General features: G+C 45.5%; 1 protein-coding gene across 2 annotated transcripts in view; it reads left to right on the top strand.

Annotated features, from left to right (window-relative positions):
* Positions 1-3,218: 3,218 nt before the first annotated feature.
* celsr3 (cadherin, EGF LAG seven-pass G-type receptor 3) overlaps positions 3,219-13,638 on the top strand; it is a 63,819-nt gene continuing 53,399 nt past the window's right edge. For both annotated transcript variants that reach the window (XR_006079069.1, XM_042299293.1), the window contains exon 1: positions 3,219-8,864. Coding sequence is in view for 1 of the 2 variants with exons in the window: in XM_042299293.1 (XP_042155227.1) it covers positions 3,530-8,864 (5,335 nt within the window). In the remaining variant the exon portion in view is untranslated. The remainder of the gene's footprint in view (positions 8,865-13,638) is intronic.

Genomic DNA, 13,638 nt, shown 5'->3' with positions numbered 1-13,638 from the left:
TTATTCTGTCTCTCACTGTTCAAATAAACCTCCCATTAAAATTATAGACGGATCATTTCTTTGTCAGTGGGCAAACGTACAAAATCAGCAGGTTATCAAATACTTTCTTCCCTCACTATAGGATGGCAGAGCAAGCAGATCAGTAATATCATGATCAAATTGGGCAAACTCTAGGTCCCTGTCTGAATCTATAATATAATTCTTCAGATAATGAACATAGGCCTACGGGCCCTGTGGTTGAATCAAATATGGCTAATCTCCTCAAATAATGAATGACATCATCATCCTTTTGGTTTAGACTCTATTGAAGGCAAGGGAAGGAAAGCACACACCTTGCACGTGATAGGGAAACAGGTTGCAATAGAACTTGAGTCTGGACCAATGAATACATGAATGGTCACTAATCAACTGTGAGATCAAGGAGAGCTAAGGGCCCTTTATCTTTTGATGGCTGTTTGGTATGCTATTCAAGTCAGTGAAGCCTGCTGAGGCTTATTATTCACACGCAACCACAGGCCCAATAAACTGTGGCAAGAATCACACAATCACCCCGCACATGCCACGCAGCTGTCGCCATATGGCATCGTGACTTGTACAGAGAGAGGGGAGGGAAGGAGGGGGGCTTCCCGGATAGCGACCCTCTGTGTCAACCTGTCTGAGTGACAGGACGGGTAGGGCCTTGTCCTCCTCCTCTAGCATAAATTGTAGATGTAAATGACAACAGGCGATTGGTTGGCAAACGACACGATTACCCGTTAATCTATGTCCGTCCCAATCACACCTCCGTCACATCTCATGAATGTATTACTGCCTCATCATTTCCGGTCGAGGCCAGATGCACACCGGGCCTCCGCTACCACCTGCCGCTCAGGATTTCAGGGAGGGGGAAGGATCTGGCGACTGTGGCACGGGGCCTGGTCAGACAAGGAGAGAGGGGCCGGGGGCATGCAATTACGGAGTATGTGACTGGCAGGCAAAATGAGTGAAGAAAGCCTCAACACCACCCCTCCCTCCCTGCACACTCAACCCCTCCGAGGGGTATAATCCACCAGAGGCTAAAAGTACCCCCACTTTCACTGTTCCCATGGCAACTCGCACCGTTGGAAAGCAGGGTCTTGCATGGCGGCTTGCGCAGTTAGGAGACCCCCCCCATTGAGGAGTCAGAGCTTATTGATCCACCGTTGCGTGGAGGGGAGCCAAGCAGCTAAATTTGGACACACCCGCATCTTGAAAAGGGTGCTGTGTCTATACATTCTAAAACGCATGCGTGCACATACATAAGCACCCGCGTAGGGCTAAACGTGCATTAACCAAGAGGAGTGTATATAGCTGACTAATTACTGCTCTTAAAAATGAATGTTGCATTGCCAGAGCAATGTTGCGTAGTTGGTTGGCCTCTGCATAACACAGCCTGAGCCTGTATTATTTTTGTGTCATTTCCTACAATTTTATAAAAGCTAATATTTGTGAAATGTTTTGAGTAAGAATGATCATTTAACATGTCTTATGCAGACTTAAATGGGCCGAGTGATGCAGCAGGCTGATTTGGAACGCCGCTGTCCATGGTGCTGTATATAATCAGGTCGGTCATGGCGCTACTAAAAATGACCCAACATGTTGGCTTAGTCATTTCTCCTCGGAAAGAAATCCACGGTGTGGACTGCCCAAACGTACAGTTATTTGGTTAAAGTGTTCGACAGGGCTTCCTAGTGTAGGCTTCTTTCAGCATTGTTTATATGGACGCGGTCCATGGTTTTGTCATGCTGAAATGTCCCATTGCCTGCTCATCCATCCCATCAAGTTTTTGTCTTGTTTCATTACTTCCCTTTTTCTTAAGTTAATGATATTGACACTGAGCTTGGGTGAAATGCTGAACATATAGTACTCCATGGCTCAGAGTTTTAGGCTACATTATGAACAGATACAATTTTACAGCACCCTGCTTTGGTGTCACTTCACATTTCAGGTACTTTCCATTAATACAAAAATGTGTTTATATCCGGATACATTATTTATATTAAACGTAGGAAAATCATGGAATCGTAGCCTGTAATGTAGCCTACTTGGATTTTCTTCACCCCACTATTTGAGTATAATATTACAAGCGCCAGTTTGTCTAGACGACTTTGCGCGTGTCGACATGTATCTGTACTATTCACGGACAGGGCGGCTCGCCAGTATAACCTAACCTACTTTCACAGCAATTATTGTTGGTGTGCAGGCATGGCAAGCCATGATACCCAACATGGCTGACTGCCTGGCCCTCGCTTCCTAGCGCCTAATTACTTACTGTTCTCAGCTCCGAGAGAAGGATAGAAGCGAGAACATAGAGCGCGAGGGTTTTGATATTTTTTTTTGTGCACTTTATTATTGTGGTCGGAGCATGAATATTTCAACATGCGTGGATCAGCTCCAATCGTGGCGGTGGCGACAGCCAGACTGAGAGAAACACAGATTGGTTTTCATAGCAGAACTATTTTGTGCCACAACACATCCGATGATGCAAGTCAAGGCTGCCAGACACGCCTTCCCTCCCTCAGCCATTTCCAAAATGTGGGGATTTCATTTTAGGTTGTAGAATTTACCATCAGAATGGATTATGTGACTGAATTTGGAATAATAAAAAAAATATATTTCCATATAAACGACTTTTAATTCACTTTGTAAATACAACGAAATACATTGGTCATATTCATATGAATTCATGTTTGGTTCAAATAATAAGTGAAGGGTAATGACCACATCGCAGGAAAAGCAATGAATAGGTAGCCTACTAATTACTCATCGATGTGTTGGCAGCGCATGACGTCATGGAGAGGCTCAATTCCTTTTTGTAGGCTATATAACATGGGCCTAACTGTCTTTGAAATGTATTAGGCTACAAGTGACAGAAAATGTGCAATAATAAATATAATTTACAGTGCCCCCTGTGTTATAATTTAATATTTAATAAAGCCTACATATTTATAATTATTACCAAAAATGCCATTAGGTTTCATATGCTTCATTGCTACTATGTTCCGCTATAGCCTATATACAATTTAATTGATTTAGATGGGTTTACTAAAATATGAATGCGAGTGAGATATAGTTCCGAGTCGCCTTCCAGTTGTGGCTATGGCGGCTACGGTGGTTTAACAGCCCTGCGAGCTGGAATAAACCAGGGAGGCGGAGGAAGAAAGCAGCGAGGGGGAGGGGTGTTGAGAGGAGGAGAGCGTAACGCGAGGATGGATAGTACCACCAGGGTCTGCTGAGAGCCATGTTGGATATGAATGAAAGGGAGAGTTGCTGCACCCCTGACGCCGACAGACCGAGTTCTACCGAACACAGCGAGTAAATGCCAACTTCCCGGGCCCACGGAGAGACGGGGGAGCACGGGGGAAGGTGTCGGGCGGTGCCGCTGGAGCTGGCTACCTAGCCGGCGACGGAAGAGAGAGAGACGCACTCGGAAGAGAGCGAGAGAGAGGGAGAGAGAAAGAGAGAGTGGTGAGAGGGAGAAAGGGGAAGGAGAAAGGATCTTACCAGACTAATGGCTGCACTGCTACTGGGTTCCAGCCTGCTCTCACCACTTCTTCTCCACCTGCTCCTCAGCCCTTTGTTCGCGGTTAACCCGGGGAAGTTAGCAGGGACCTGTCGTTGGAGCACGGGACCCTGCCCTGAGACACCGAGCCATCCAAGGGAAGCTGGGGTCTTGGCGAGCAGCAGTGGTTCGGTGATCTGCCCCAGGTGTACGTTACAACGTCTCCCATCGGGACGGCTCCAATCGGAACCAGCATTCCCGGTGTGGAGTCCTTTTGTATGGCAGGGGGCGCACGGAGACCCTTTTGAACCGTTGTGCACCGAAGAAGGAAGTGCGAGAGGGCCGTGGAATGGAGTCAGGCACCCCCAACCTGCAGGTAGGAGCAGGAGCAGCGGTGGGGAGAGGGGCGTTGTTTCACCTGTTTTCTTTTCGTGGGTTCAAAAGGCCAAAAAGCGGTATATACAAAGGACTAGCGATTGCGCGCGGTCACCACCCTCTCTGCCGCCCGCCAAACCCGACACAGGGAGAGTCTTTGTGCGCGGCCAACACCAGGGACCTGAAAGCGAGTCGTCGGAGATTGCTAAAGACGTTCGAGGGGCTTCTGAAAGGTGTACAAGGACCCTTCACCGGCCACTTCCCCCAACACAGCAAATATCTACAGCTAAGCAACCACCTGGACAGCTGCCATGGGGCCCTCCTCACTCTCATTTGGGCAATAATGCTTTGGGCGCCGGCGAGGTGGCCACCGGTGCTTGTTCTCATTTAAGTAGTCACAATGTTATCGATCTCACCAGTGATGGTTGTAATCGTTCGTTTACTAAAGCCATTGGGAGAACGGGGAGGAGCGTGGTGCAAGGCCCCTGCCCATGCTATCTCACCTCAGCCACCGCAGGCAGCGCAGCCAGATGTTACCAGTCACCCGGGATTACTGAATGGGCCATGGCCCTCACAGGTTGTTATTTCAGGCATACCCGAGACAGGCTCCACGCCAGCCCCAGTCCTGGGCATGCCATGGTTCTGGGCAGGAGGAGGGAGGGATGGAAGGCACAAGGTAACAAACACGTGAACAAAAATGATTTGGATAATGATTTGGCCTCTGTTTATCTAACAACCAAGCTTAAGGAGCCGGCTGCTCCGCCACAGAGAATATCAGTGTTGACAGGCGGAGAACAGAGCGCTCAACCCCTTGTAGAGAGTAAGGGGTTACCCTGGGGGTCTCTCCTCGGAACGAGGTGTTGTCGTTTGCAGCGGATGGATGTGGGGGGAGGACTTTCAGCCAACGTTATAGGTCCCAGGGGAAGCATAGAAGTGAGTAATCTCGACATCCAATTTCCCCCCACCACAAATATCACGGATAGTCTATGTTTGCCATCTAACGGAACCGGTTATGAAAACAGAAATTCTACTAGCTCATTTTCCTTATTCCATGACGACATACAGGCAGCAGAATCGGCTGCTCGAGCCAATGTTCCTCATCCTCAGTCTGAGCCAGCTCACAATGAGTCAGCTATCGTCACCCCTATATTTTCTTCCATCACCGCTCTCACTATAGCAGCCTCGGTACACGCTGGTGTAATTAAGTCTGGTGTCACTCACAGGGATCTCGTTATCGCAAACCCCTTCTCATTCTCCATGGAGCTCAATCTAACTGAACGGGATAGTGACTCAGACTCACATTCCCAGCCACGGACTAGCCTCCTCTACACACCCCCTCCCTTTCACATAGGATCAGCACCACAGGCACAATGGACAGCACCCATCAAAACCTCTACCCAGATTTCTCCAAGTAAACAGGTATATTCGGCTCACCACTTTCAGCCATTTTTTGGGGAGAATGTTCACAACGTCAACAATAATAACAATATCAGAAATTACAACCAGAACCAGAACCACAATAACAACAACAAGGAGAACAAAGAGGAGCATGTTCAGATGAATCATGAAAGAAATGGTGCCAATAGTAGACAGGAACCAGTGGATCTGAGTGGACTATGCTCACAGACACAGCTGGGCTTGGTCCCTGAAGAATTGCTCTACACTGCGTGTGTTGACAGCAGCTCAGGCGACAGCTTAACTAATGTCCAGGGGGGCACTCGCCCGCAATTAAAATCAGGTAAACTGGTGCCATTACAACAGGAAGGTGTCAGTCAGCCAGAAAGGCATATGGGTGGCGAGGTTGAGGAGGGGTCTGGGGGAGGCAAATTACAGGTGGGGGAGGGAGAGAGACAGGCCAGAGAGGCACGGAGGGAGGAAGTGGAGGAGTGGGAGTCAGAGGGAATAACAAAGAGAGCCACAGCCCAGACAGATGAGACTGTAGAAGCAGAGGGAGAGAGAGAGAAAGGTCAGGAGAGGGCCAGCCTCACACAGACACAGAGTGGTGAAGGAGGAAAAGAGGAGGGGAAGAAAGTGTGGCAGGGGGCTGAAAGCACACAGGAAGACGAGGAGGAAAGGCACAGGTCAAGGGGAGAGAGAAGCTTGGGAAGGCAGGCCGTGGAAGATGAAGGTAAGGAGGACAGAGGGAAAGAGGTTTTGGTGGTGGGGCGCGCTCGCCGAGCTGCCAACAGACACCCTCACTTCTCCCAGTATAACTTCCAGGTCCAGGTTCCAGAAAACCAGCCCCCAGGCACCTCAGTCATACCCATGTCAGCCACCGACCCAGACGCAGGTGAAGCAGGCAAACTCAGCTACACCATGGCCCCTCTCATGAACAGCAGATCCACGGACTACTTCCACATCGACCCTGACACAGGCCTCATCACCACCTCCCAGGTGCTGGACAGGGAGCACATGGACCTGCACTACTTCCGGGTCACGGCGTCAGACCACGGCTCTCCACGCCTCTCTGGCACCACCATGGTGGCAATCACTGTGGCCGACCGCAATGACCACTCGCCTATCTTTGAGCACACAGAGTACCGGGAGACCATCCGGGAGAACGTGGAGGAGGGCTACCCCATCCTGCAGCTCCGAGCCACTGACCTGGATGCCCCGTCCAACGCCAACATCCGCTACCGCTTCATAGGAGACACCGCTGCTGCGGCCCGGGCCGCATTTGAGATCGACCCCCGCTCAGGGCTGATCACCACGCGGGGCGTGGTCGACCGGGAGACCAACGAGCGCTACACCCTCCACGTGGAGGCCAGCGACCAGGGAAGGGAGCCCGGGCCACGCTCGGCCATCGTTAAGGTCTCCATCACGGTGCTGGACGAGAACGACAACGTGCCCCAGTTCAGCGAGAAGCGATATGTGGTGGCGGTCAGGGAGGACGTCCGGCCCCACTCGGAGATCCTGAGGGTGAGCGCTACGGACCATGATAAGGATAGCAACGCGGCCGTCCACTACAACATCATCAGTGGGAACAGCCGGGGCCAGTTCTCCATCGACAGTGTGACGGGGGAGATCCAGGTAGTTGCCCCTCTAGACTTTGAGGCAGAGAGGGAGTACACTCTGAGGGTACGAGCCCAGGACAACGGCCGGCCGCCCCTCTCCAATAACACAGGTATCATCAGCGTGCAGGTGACCGACGTCAACGACAACCCTCCCATCTTCGTGTCCACACCGTTCCAGGCGTCAGTGCTGGAGAGCGCCCCCGTGGGCAGCTCCATCCTCCACATCCAGGCCATCGACACCGACTCTGGGGACAACGCCCGTCTGGAGTACAGGCTGACTGGCACCAGCCCTGACACGCCCTTCGTCATTAACTCCGCCACCGGCTGGGTGACGGTCAGTTCGTCTCTCGACCGGGAGTCTGTGGAACACTTCTTCTTTGGGGTGGAGGCCAGAGACTATGGCATCCCACCTCTCTCCGCCACAGCCAGCGTGACTATAACAGTGATGGACGTCAACGACAACAGGCCAGAGTTCCTGCAGAAAGAGTACTTTGTGAGGCTCAACGAGGACGCAGCTGTGGGCACCAGTGTGGTCATTGTGACCGCGGTCGACCGTGATGTCAACAGTGCGGTCACCTATCAGATCACGGGTGGCAACACGCGTAACCGCTTTGCCATAAGCACAGCCGGGGGGTCGGGGCTGGTCTCTCTAGCACTGCCGCTGGACTACAAACAGGAGCGCCGATACGTTCTGACTGTGACGGCTTCCGACCGCACGCTACATGACACATGCCAGGTCCACGTCAACATCACGGACGCCAACACACACCGGCCCGTGTTCCAGAGTGCTCACTACTCTGTGACCGTGAACGAGGACCGCCCCCCGGGCAGCACGGTTGTGGTCATCAGCGCCACGGATGATGACGTTGGCGAAAACTCTCGCATCACCTACTTCCTGGAAGACAACATCCCCCAGTTCCGCATCGACCCGTCCAGCGGAGCCATCACCCTGCAAGCCGAGCTGGATTACGAGGACCAGATGACCTACACTCTGGCCATCACCGCCCGGGACAACGGCATCCCACAGAAGTCTGACACCACCTATGTAGAGGTGAATGTGAACGATGTGAACGACAACGCACCACAGTTCCTCAGCCCCAGGTACCAGGGCACCGTCAGTGAAGACGCCCCACCCTTCACTAGCGTCCTACAGATATCCGCAATGGACCGAGATGCCCACGCCAACGGCCGCGTCCAGTACACCTTCCAGAATGGGGAGGACGGTGACGGAGACTTCACCATCGAGCCCACATCGGGCATCGTACGCACGGTCCGTCGTCTGGACCGCGAGAGTGTTCCATTCTATGAGCTGACGGCGTACGCCGTGGACCGTGGTGTGCCTCCCCAGCGGACGCCCGTCCACATCCAGGTGACGGTTCTCGACGTCAACGACAACGCTCCTGTCTTCCCGGCAGACGACTTTGAGGTTCTGGTGAAGGAGAACAGCGCTGTGGGGTCGGTGGTGGCCCAGATCACAGCCACAGACCCAGACGAGGGGACCAACGCCCAGATCATGTATCAAATCGTAGAAGGCAACATCCCTGAGATCTTCCAGATGGACATCTTCTCCGGGGAGCTCACCTCCCTCATCGACCTGGACTACGAGGCCCGCTCTGAGTACGTGATCGTGGTCCAGGCCACCTCAGCCCCCCTGGTGAGCCGGGCCACGGTGCGCATCCGGCTGGTGGACCAGAACGACAACCGGCCCCAACTCCAGGACTTCCAGATCGTCTTCAACAACTTTGTGTCCAACCGCTCCAATAGTTTCCCCAGCGACGTGATCGGCCGGGTCCCGGCCCACGACCCTGATGTGTCAGACCACCTGTACTACTCCATTGCCCGGGGAAACGACCTACACCTGCTGCTGCTCAACCACAGCAGTGGGGAGATCCGGCTGAGCCGCAAGCTGGACAACAACAGAGCCTTGGTGGCCCCCATGCTCATCACTGTCACAGGTGAGAGACAGAGGGATAAAGTGTGGCTGGATGTGTGAGAGAGGGAGGGGGAGAGAGAGATGTGTGTGAAAGAGATGGTGTTGGTTTGTGTGTGTGTGGGGAAGAGAGGGTGGGGGTTGGTTTGTGTGTGTGTCTGAGAGAGAGGGTGTTGGAAGGGCCTGTCAGAAAATGCGAATGAGGGGTATTTGAGGTACTTAGGCTCTTGATCCATGATTTATGTTATTTTTGTGAATTAAATTAAATAGGCGACGAGGGGCACGAAATGATAAACTTCCTGGTAAGGATGGTTTATGATTTATTTTACTGTACAACAGTCATGCATTTTTTTTAGTTTGTTAAAGAGCTTTTATATGGCCAGTGTTTTTTTTGTGACCTGCTGGTCTATTTACAGAGCTTTTATCCAGCCTCTCTCAGCCGACTCCTCTCCTCTAGGACTGGAGTGTTATGAGATTATAATTAAATACAGTCAGCCTCCCCTCTCTTCTCCCCTTCACAATCTCTCTCTCTCTCTCTCTCTCTCTCTCTCTCTCTCTCACGCTCACGGTCTCTCTCTCTCTCTGACTCTCTCTCTCTCTCATTCACTCTCTCTCTCTCTCTCTTTGGCTCTCATGCTCTCTCTCTCTCTATCTCTCTGCTCTTTACTGAGACTAGAGAGAGGGGAGATTAAGATGTAATATAGTCGGTCTAAGATCCCAGCAGGACAGCCGGCCAGGCCTGTACTCATCTGATATCTGTCTCCATCCATCTGTCTGTCTTTCCTTCCCTGGGGCCCCAACACACAACACCACGTCCCCTCTTTTGTGTGTGTGCGTGCGCAAGTGCTTGCATGTGTATCTGTGTTTGTGTGTGTCTGCACAGTACATATGGGTGTAGACAGAAAGCTGTGGAGAGGAAAGGCAAATGAGCATTAAATCAGTTGTATTTGTCACATGCTTCGTAGACAACAGGTGTAGACTAATAGTGAAACACTTACTTATGTTCCAAGTTAAAGTTAAGATAGAAAATAGAAATAGTGAAATGAGGAATAAATACACAGTGAATAACGAATGGGAATAATGAGTAAAAATAACATGGCTATACATAGGGAGTATAAAATAACATGGCTATACATAGGGAGTATAAAATAACATGGCTATACATAGGGAGTATAAAATAACATGGCTATACATAGGGAGTATAAAATAACATGGCTATACATAGGGAGTAGAAAATAACATGACTATATACAGGGAGTAGAAAATAACATGGCTATATACAGGGAGTAGAAAATAACATGACTATACATAGGGAGTATAAAATAACATGGCTATACATAGGGAGTATAAAATAACATGGCTATACATAGGGAGTATAAAATAACATGACTATACATAGGGAGTATAAAATAACATGGCTATACATAGGGAGTATAAAATAACATGACTATACATAGGGAGTATAAAATAACATGACTATATACAGGGAGTATAAAATAACATGACTATACATAGGGAGTATAAAATAACATGGCTATATACAGGGAGTATAAAATAACATGACTATATACAGGGAGTATAAAATAACATGACTATACATAGGGAGTATAAAATAACATGACTATACATAGGGAGTATAAAATAACATGACTATACATAGGGAGTATAAAATAACATGGCTATACATAGGGAGTATAAAATAACATGGCTATATACAGGAGTATAAAATAACATGACTATATACAGGGAGTATAAAATAACATGACTATATACAGGGAGTATAAAATAACATGACTATATACAGGGAGTATAAAATAACATGACTATATACAGGGAGTATAAAATAACATGGCTATATACAAGGAGTATAAAATAACATGACTATATACAGGAGTATAAAATAACATGACTATACATAGGGAGTATAAAATAACATGGCTATACATAGGGAGTATAAAATAACATGGCTATACATAGGGAGTATAAAATAACATGGCTATACATAGGGAGTATAAAATAACATGACTATACATAGGGAGTATAAAATAACATGACTATACATAGGGAGTATAAAATAACATGACTATACATAGGGGAGTATAAAATAACATGACTATATACAGGGAGTATAAAATAACATGACTATATACAGGGAGTATAAAATAACATGACTATACATAGGGAGTATAAAATAACATGGCTATACATAGGGAGTATAAAATAACATGACTATATACAGGGAGTATAAAATAACATGACTATACATAGGGAGTATAAAATAACATGGCTATACATAGGGAGTATAAAATAACATGGCTATACATAGGGAGTATAAAATAACATGGCTATACATAGGGAGTATAAAATAACATGGCTATACATAGGGAGTATAAAATAACATGGCTATACATAGGGATAAAATAACATGGCTATACATAGGGAGTATAAAATAACATGGCTATACATAGGGAGTATAAAATAACATGGCTATACATAGGGAGTATAAAATAACATGGCTATACATAGGGAGTATAAAATAACATGGCTATACACAGGGAGTATAAAATAACATGACTATACATAGGGAGTATAAAATAACATGGCTATACATAGGGAGTATAAAATAACATGACTATACATAGGGAGTATAAAATAACATGACTATATACAGGGAGTATAAAATAACATGACTATACATAGGGAGTATAAAATAACATGGCTATATACAGGGAGTATAAAATAACATGACTATATACAGGGAGTATAAAATAACATGACTATACATAGGGAGTATAAAATAACATGACTATATACAGGGAGTATAAAATAACATGACTATATACAGGGAGTATAAAATAACATGACTATATACAGGGAGTATAAAATAACATGACTATATACAGGGAGTATAAAATAACATGGCTATATACAAGGGAGTATAAAATAACATGACTATATACAGGGAGTATAAAATAACATGACTATACATAGGGAGTATAAAATAACATGGCTATACATAGGGAGTATAAAATAACATGGCTATACATAGGGAGTATAAAATAACATGGCTATACATAGGGAGTATAAAATAACATGACTATACATAGGGAGTATAAAATAACATGACTATACATAGGGAGTATAAAATAACATGACTATACATAGGAGTATAAAATAACATGACTATATACAGGGAGTATAAAATAACATGACTATATACAGGGAGTATAAAATAACATGACTATACATAGGGAGTATAAAATAACATGGCTATACATAGGGAGTATAAAATAACATGACTATATACAGGGAGTATAAAATAACATGACTATACATAGGGAGTATAAAATAACATGGCTATACATAGGAGTATAAAATAACATGGCTATACATAGGGAGTATAAAATAACATGGCTATACATAGGGAGTATAAAATAACATGGCTATACATAGGGAGTATAAAATAACATGGCTATACATAGTATAAAATAACATGGCTATACATAGGGAGTATAAAATAACATGGCTATACATAGGGAGTATAAAATAACATGGCTATACATAGGGAGTATAAAATAACATGGCTATACATAGGGAGTATAAAATAACATGGCTATACATAGGGAGTATAAAATAACATGACTATACATAGGGAGTATAAAATAACATGGCTATACATAGGAGTATAAAATAACATGACTATACATAGGGAGTATAAAATAACATGACTATATACAGGGAGTATAAAATAACATGACTATACATAGGGAGTATAAAATAACATGGCTATATACAGGGAGTATAAAATAACATGACTATATACAGGGAGTATAAAATAACATGACTATACATAGGGAGTATAAAATAACATGGCTATATACAGGGAGTATAAAATAACATGACTATATACAGGGAGTATAAAATAACATGACTATACATAGGGAGTATAAAATAACATGACTATATACAGGGAGTATAAAATAACATGACTATACATAGGGAGTATAAAATAACATGGCTATATACAGGAGTATAAAATAACATGACTATATACAGGGAGTATAAAATAACATGACTATACATAGGAGTATAAAATAACATGGCTATACATAGGGAGTATAAAATAACATGGCTATACATAGGGAGTATAAAATAACATGGCTATACATAGGGAGTATAAAATAACATGACTATATACAGGAGTAGAAAATAACATGGCTATACATAGGGAGTATAAAATAACATGGCTATACATAGGGAGTATAAAATAACATGGCTATACATAGGGAGTATAAAATAACATGACTATACATAGGGAGTATAAAATAACATGACTATACATAGGGAGTATAAAATAACATGGCTATACATAGGGAGTATAAAATAACATGACTATATACAGGGAGTATAAAATAACATGACTATACATAGGGAGTATACAAATATAAAAATAACATGGCTATACATAGGGAGTATAAAATAACATGGCTATACATAGGGAGTATAAAATAACATGGCTATACATAGGGAGTATAAAATAACATGACTATGGGAGTATAAAATAACATATACATAGGGAGTATAAAATAACATGACTATATACAGGAGTATAAAATAACATGGCTATACATAGGGAGTATAAAATAACATGGCTATACATAGGGAGTAGAAAATAACATGGCTATACATAGGGAGTATAAAATAACATGGCTATACATAGGGAGTATAAAATAACATGACTATATACAGGGAGCATAGGGCTATACATAGGGAGTAGAAAATAACATGGCTATACATAG

The sequence above is a fragment of the Oncorhynchus tshawytscha genome, linkage group LG16 (assembly GCF_018296145.1).
Source record: "Oncorhynchus tshawytscha isolate Ot180627B linkage group LG16, Otsh_v2.0, whole genome shotgun sequence".
Taxonomy (NCBI): Eukaryota; Metazoa; Chordata; class Actinopteri; order Salmoniformes; family Salmonidae; genus Oncorhynchus; species Oncorhynchus tshawytscha.
Note: the sequence above shows the minus strand (reverse complement) of the source record. Positions and strands in the feature narration are given on the sequence as shown.